Below are 7,415 nucleotides of genomic sequence, written 5' to 3'. Positions count from 1 at the left end.
AATAATTATTATGAAACTAAAATTGACACAATGTAAATATTTCCAAATGCTGATAGTCCATGAAGCTTAGCATTAGCACAACTTTTTGAACACCTGACACTGACTGTAGGTTTAAGGGGAAGCTTATTTAAATCCTTGTGGATTTGTGGGATGCCGGATATTTTGGGTATAATAGGTTTTTCAATGCAGGTACTTAATAAACATTTGCATTAGTACATCTTGGTTCAACAAATCAAGAAGTTGTACATCTGTTTTTGAATAAGCAACATTAACTTAATTCCCAAAGGAAATACTATAAGGTCACTCTGGAGTAATTTGAACATCTTGGCTGTATAATCAGCGTGGTCCATCACTGCTAGGCCACCCACTTTATCAGATTTCATAACTCTGATATTCTTATTGCAGAGTTCTTGAAGAAGTAATTTCTCCAAATGGGTAAAATTAAATGACCACCTAGAATTTCTGTTATCCAAGATCTTTTTCACAAATTTTTCCAAACGGATTTAATACTGGCTGCAAAGGGGATTGAAAACACTTTTTTTTCTTTTTTCAAATGCCCAGCATCTTCGAAAGATTTTTTTTTTTTTATTCTGAAAATGTAAAGTCAGGTTAATTTTATGAAAGAACAGTCTGAAGTCAGTTTATGTTTTCACTATTTCAGTTAATGTTCTCACAATGTCCCCTCTAACAGAGGTGATAAAGGTTAAATAACCCTTTTTCCAACAAATTACTACAATTGACTGTGATAGATTGGGAACTGTACTGGTGATTTTTCTGTGTATAATTACTGTTAGTGCTTAGGAATAAGAATTTTTTTGTTGAAACCAGTTGTTTCGCCACATTGTACCCTTCATTCTACTCATCTTGCTGTTGTGGTAATTGTTGTAGGGGAATTAGTCTATGAAACATAGTTCTGGTTTTGGACCTGTCATGGATCATTATCTGCTATGAACGCTGAAGAGGATATCCCTTTTGTTTAATTTTACTGTGTTTTTGGCACCTTTCACAATCCCAAGAACATCATTTTCAGATGCATCATGCTGGCTAGAAACCGACTAGAGTACTAATGAACAATTGTTATAATCCTGTTTTTGTCTCAATTATTTTCTTTGTTTTTTGTCTCAGTAATTTTCTTCTGTCTTTTAATTTCATCACACATTTTCTTTGCCTTGCTGAAAATGTTGGTATGTTTAGTTTTAAAATTGGGAAATAGCAATTTATGTGTAATAGACTTTTCTGTTTTCTACATTTTAAAAATCAAATATTTTTGTTTTACATTGATTATCCTTCATCAGCACCTCTATCAACTTGCGTCCATGTTTGTTGAATAAAGTTAATAATTCTTGATGTCAGGTAGAGCCTGTTGCCAGCCATGATCACTGTTATTTAAGGAAAATAACAGTGATTTAAGGAAACTGAGACCAGCAGGCATTCACTTTTAGTTCTCTCATTAAGTAGATTTTGCAGTGTGCATGACTTTTAAACTATATATTTGAATGATTATACTCCAGTAGAGCTGTCATTACCATGTTTTATTTTTTCTATGCTGTGATTAATTTAATAACATTCTTTCTTCAGGTTCCAGCATCTTTACTGAAGTATGCACCAAACAGTGGGGGCTTAAGTCCACTCTTTGGCCCTCAGCAAGTAGCCATGCTGAGCCAGCTTTCCCAGCTGAACCAGCTTTCCCAACTTTCTCAGCTGAATCAGCTGCAGGTATGTAAATGTTATTAATGTTAATCATCATATAAAATGTGAAGATTGTAATATGTGAGGATTGTTGCATTTCCCCTTTTGTGTTATATTTTTTATTTTCCTCAGCAGTGAAGGATTATCTAGGTGATGCCTATTGTGTTAATCTCCATGGATTAAAGACCTACAGCTTGAGAAGCTGCTTAGGATAGAGTAGTTGATCATTTTACTGTCCCTTGTAGTACTTCATTTTTATTTTTAAAGCTTACTTTACAGGGGTTGCTTCTTGTCAGATGTAACCCTGCCAGAGAACTGCTGTTGGTAGTTTAGAGAACTGAGCTTTAATGCAGTTTGGAGTTCCATTTATTTGTTTATGTAAGGTGTTCTTCGTATTTCACTGTTGTAGTCTTAACTGGTAGTATTTCTTGCCATGTAAGCCCTTGGCCAGCCTGACTGACAGAGTGTTTTCCTCCTCCTCATGAAAGTGGTGGATGCCCTGACTGATGTCAGGATGTCCGGATATAAAGGGAGTCATCTGGCACCATAACCTCGGTTCTTTCTTGCCATCAGTGCCTGAAGGAGAACACTAGTCAACGCATCTGTCAGGTTGCACCAGAGAAATAAGACATTTAAAGCTAGGTTCCACATTGGGGAACTTTTCATATGTTTCTTGACTAATGTCAGAGAAAGTTTGTGGTCTCCACTGTGGCAAGCAGATACCACACTGGGACTGTCACTCTTTTTGTGCTAGTTATTTAGGCCCAGAGTATAACATTCCTGTTGGTTCTCTGCTTGTTTTAACAGTAAAATCTAAAGCGTAGGGCTGAGATTTTAGCTAAGCACTTCAGCCGGTCACCAGGTCCTTTGCTGTCTGTCAGTCCAACTTGCCTTGTTGTTGAAGATGAGACATTTTCGCTTTTCTCCCCATTGACTAAGGTTGTGGTACAGGCCTCTTATCGAGATCCATTCGAAATCCAGTATGCCACTGGGTCTCTGTACTTCCTCACAAGCTGAATGTCTTAGGTCATCAGTTGGGTTAGGAGCCGCTTTGCAGGTGCTGCCTTCCAATAACCACACTCAAAATGTCGAAGGACTATCAGGTTTCTTTCAACTGTCAGGATGATAAAGATGAATCCACCTTTAATGAAGGTTTAGCCATTACCTCTTGTGGGGATTCAGATTCTGATGAGAACCTTGCTGCCATATTTAGATGTCCTTCTCGAGAAAGATAGAATTAACAGGTATATTTCTAAAATATTTAGAGCAAGTATGTACTCTTAATACTTTTTTTTTTTTTTTACATTTTAATAGTTCACACCCATACCACCAAAAAAGATCAGTGATGAAAGGCCAGTTGGGAATAGCAGCAAGAATGGTCACATTGGACACTGATTTTGTTGTCGAAAGTAAAAAAAAAAAAAAATACTAATGAACATGTTTGGGATGAGGGATTATCCCCACAATTTATTAAATGAAATTATGGACCAAGTCAGTCAAAGAACTAATGGACATTTTAAACCTATACCAAACCACCAGTATGAAAAACATGATATGAATCAGGTTATTTCTAATGAAGATGTCCATCTGATAGTAACTAATACTGGAATTAAGAATAGTGAGAACAACAAGGTCAAGATCAGACAAACTGCTTTTATAACTACATTTGGAGTGAACCACAAGAGGATAAAATATATTCTTTATAAAAATTGTGTTATAATTGCTAAGACATTTTTGTGAGAAACAGAATTGGGGAAAAAACCTATAATAACCTACAGAAGATGACAAAACTTTAAGAATTTACCTGAAAAAGGTGACACCTTAGGGGTGAATAATACAGCCTGTATGAGAAAATGTGGATGCTACCGCTACCCATACTGTAAATTCATATGAACAGGTACATCTTGTTTACAATTAGGGAAGAGGTGTATAAAGTGTGTGGTAAATACAGTTGTGATTCCACCAATGTAGCATACATTGCTTTGTGAGAAATGCCCTAGCTGTTATGTGGGCACAACTGAACATCAGTTACGTGAAAGGATTTACGAACATACTTATAGTATATGTAAAGATAACACCAACAGTGCTTTAGCAAGGCGTGTGCATCAGTTTAATGACCACAACTTTAAATATATGGCAATTGATAATATCTGAACTAATATTAGGGGTGGCCCTTGGGGTCTCCAATTGGAGTAAAAGGAACTTTGGTTCATAAGTTCATAGGTAGGTACTAGGCTATTGGCCCTAGGGCCTGTATAAGCCTAGCCAAACAGTACCCTGGCTTTTGCCACCCAAGAAAATTATTTTCCTGTTCCTCTGTCAAGCAGAGCCACAGAAGTGATCCCCGGGGTGAATTTCCTATCTCCCATCCAATCATCAAGATTTTTCTTGAAGAGTGCTAATGAGGAGCTTTGTATGTTAGGCAGAGATCGCCTCTGAGTAGGCGATATGCGACAGAGTAAAGCTGGAGTTTTTTTAGACTGTCTGCGTAGGGCATCTGTTTGAGGCCATTAATCCTCTTTGTAAGGTATTTCTGTGGCCTTTCCAGTTGTTGTAGATGTTTTGTGAGGTACATACCAAAAGGGGTGTTGCACTCTATAATGAGTGATGAGTAGAGGGGAACAATGACCTTTTTTTTCCTGGATGATAAACCTTTTGTGATGAGGTGTGCCACGTAGAAGGATTTCCTGACTACTGTGGCGATGTGATTATCAAAGGAGAGACTACTGTCCACCTGTGTCCCAAGGTCTCTTATCACACTTTCTGTATTAAGTAGACTACCACCTATGTGGTAGTTCATGGGTACAGAGTTTTTACCAAAAGGGATGACAGATTTTACTGGATATGAATCACTGGCCAGGGATTAATGAATATTCTGTTAATAGCATTTTAAAACTGAATGCACTAGCCAGGTGGAAAACTATTGTAAAGTACATTTTTGCCACCTTTAAATATGTGTAACACTTATGGAATAGTTTAAGAAGTGAGCAATAAAAGTTTTGTACTGTTTTAAACAGAACAGGGAAAGTGACATCATTAGTCCAACAGGGAGTTTTTCTGTGAATATTTGAGGTGTTAAACATCTGATGAAGTTCATGGACTCACAGTGGACGGTAACATTAATCTTGGAAAATATTTATCTTTTGAAATCTTGGGAGAAAACTTATCTTTTAATATTTTGAATTAAACTTGCATTTAAATAAGTGAATTACCTTTTGGCTTTTGCATATTGATTTAGCGTCAGCAGTGGATGCACACAGTATTTTCAGATGCAGCCATCTGCACCAAGCACAGTTTCCCTTAAGAGCACACAGGGAGTGCACTCCAAATTTGGCACTGGACACAGTCCATCTCTCTCTGTCTTGACCCCAAACAAGACTCCACAGTGACCAATTTGAAGCTCTGTATCCCTTTTCTAAGTAGCTGACACACACACTTGGATATTTGATTTTCACACACAGACACACACACCTGGCACAGATTTACTAGCTGTGCTCCCTCTACCCAGACTATAAGGTAGTTACGCTGCCACCAGTTAGCTACTCGGCTGTTACAAGGATACCCAATTATACTGAGTAAATTTAATACTAATACAAATGGTAAGAGTTTGACCAATGCAGCAAGGCTTTCAGGTGCGGCCACAGTGTCTCTAAAATAAACAAGTACTCTTAAGATTTTAAAATTCTTCTGTTGAAGACCAGCCACAATGGAAGATATAGAAATGTTTAATAATAATAAAATAGAAAACATTAGAATAATGAATACCCATTTACAATAAAAAACAGAGTTTCAATCATGGGAGATATAAAAAAATAACACTGTTGCATATATTCACACAGATGCAGAAAAACAATACTTAACTAATCTCACTATATTTTCCTGACTGACTAGAGAATTACTGTTCCCTAGTAGTTACTACATCAAGGCAAGAATGATGTGTGTCAAGTTGCTTACTACTGCAAGGCAAGATGAGGTGTTGACTTGTTTACTATAGCAGGGCAAAGTGAGGTGTGAGGTTATGTTAGATATCTTTGAGAGATCTTTCCTGTCAGGTTCCGAAAAACAAAGTGCTTCTGCAAGAGTTCAGTCATATCTCACTAACCTCTAAAAAATCATTTCAGTGCTGGTTATAGAATGACATCACATCTGGTCACCTGACTCTGGTACAGTACACACCCAGATCTTTGCTAAGGTCTGTTGGAGCATCTGAAAGCTATAAAACAATTTCAAAAACTTCCACCCTTCCAGGTAACAATTAGTTCACCCCTAAGGACAATACAGTAAGATTTGTAGTCCTGGTTTTCCTATACATTTTTGTCTCTGGCTGCACTCAGACCTGTAAGATAAAATCTTTATGGCTTAAACCAATCAATTTAATTTTAACCTATTTTTCAAAATTAGCTTGGTCGAGGTTAACCTCTTCCTTTCCAGAATTCTGTTAAAACATATACATTTAATCAGTTATAATAATACTGTTTGACATGTTTATCTCTTACCTGTCAAGCAGGACCCCTTGTTCGATGCATTTTTAACACAAACAACTTTACAAATAAATTTTTAACACAACCATCTGTACAAATCGGTGTGATAGTCAAATGAGACAAAATTATTTACAAAACTCCAGCTAGCTATGCTGGTATGTGTTACAGATGCACTACCATACTTTCCCTGGCATAGATTGCACTACATCCTATCACATCAGTTATTATCTATTCTTGTCTGCTGCACCTCAGGTTTTCACAAAATGCCTAGCCCCAATGATAGCCTTCTTCACATCAAAGGGCGTTCAAATTTACCCCTGCATACATGACTGCCTGATTCACGCAACAGTTCTAGAAAAACTCCAAAGCAGATCTGCTTTACACAAAGAGATCCTGGCTTCTCTGGGTTCACCATCAATACCCAAAAGTCTCAGACCACCCTCACAAACAGGATTGTATTCCTGGGAGGCTTTGCTGGACTTTTCCAAACAAGGTTATCTTTCTAACTGTGCACTTCCAAAAGCTCCTTCTCAGGAACTACCTCACTGCCAGAGAGATCCCCAGAGCTGTAAATTATTTGGCCTCTTGCATCCTTATGATTCCCCCCCCCCCCCTAGGCAGACTGCATATGACAAAGCTACAGTGGTCCCAGAGAAATGTGTGGTGCCAACAATCTTAACCCCCTCAACTTCATGGTGAAACTTCTCCTCCCCTGTCAGGAAAGAGCAGGCCTGAGCTGCTCTCTCAACTCAGGACGTCCCTTCAGGTTTTCCTCAGGACCAGACTTTGATTACAGATGCCTCAAAAATAGCATGGGGAGCTCACTACAGCATCTTAAGCTCAGGACAGATGAGACTGTCCCAGTTCAAAAAGAAGCACATAAACCTAAAGGAACTGATGGCAGTCCAAAAAAGGTTTGATTGCCTTCGAAGGTCAATGGAAACTAGGGGTACTGCTAAAAAAGACAGTACCATAATTATGTGGTACATAAACAAGGAGGGATTCACTCTTGGCCTCTTTGCCACATAACTGTGAAGCTCTGAGAAACTGCAAACTCCCTAGGCCTGCACCTCAAGGCTTAGTACCTACCAGGAGAAACAAATCAACTGGTGGATCACCCAAGCAGGAGTCTGTCAGACCCTCACAAGTGGCAGCTGCATTAGGAAGTTTTTCTCAGTGTTGCTTAAAGAATAGGGTGTGCCACAGATGGTCCTTTTGCCACAAAAGAAAACTTGCACTTAAAGT

At 38.2% G+C, this 7,415-nt stretch overlaps 1 protein-coding gene across 8 annotated transcripts in view; it reads left to right on the top strand.

Annotated features, from left to right (window-relative positions):
• Positions 1-7,415, top strand: part of TNRC6A (trinucleotide repeat containing adaptor 6A) — a 3,393,689-nt gene that overhangs the window by 2,296,856 nt on the left and 1,089,418 nt on the right. For all 8 annotated transcript variants that reach the window (XM_044089241.1, XM_044089240.1, XM_044089239.1 and 5 more), the window contains one exon: positions 1,579-1,716. In XM_044089241.1, coding sequence (XP_043945176.1) covers positions 1,579-1,716 — 138 coding nt within the window. The remainder of the gene's footprint in view (positions 1-1,578; positions 1,717-7,415) is intronic.

This window comes from Protopterus annectens, chromosome 12.part0, assembly GCF_019279795.1.
Source record: "Protopterus annectens isolate FY-2018-M chromosome 12.part0, PAN1.0, whole genome shotgun sequence".
In the NCBI taxonomy this organism is placed as follows: domain Eukaryota; kingdom Metazoa; phylum Chordata; order Ceratodontiformes; family Protopteridae; genus Protopterus; species Protopterus annectens.
The sequence above is the reverse complement of the archived record's forward strand: the minus strand, read 5'-3'. Positions and strand labels throughout refer to the sequence as shown.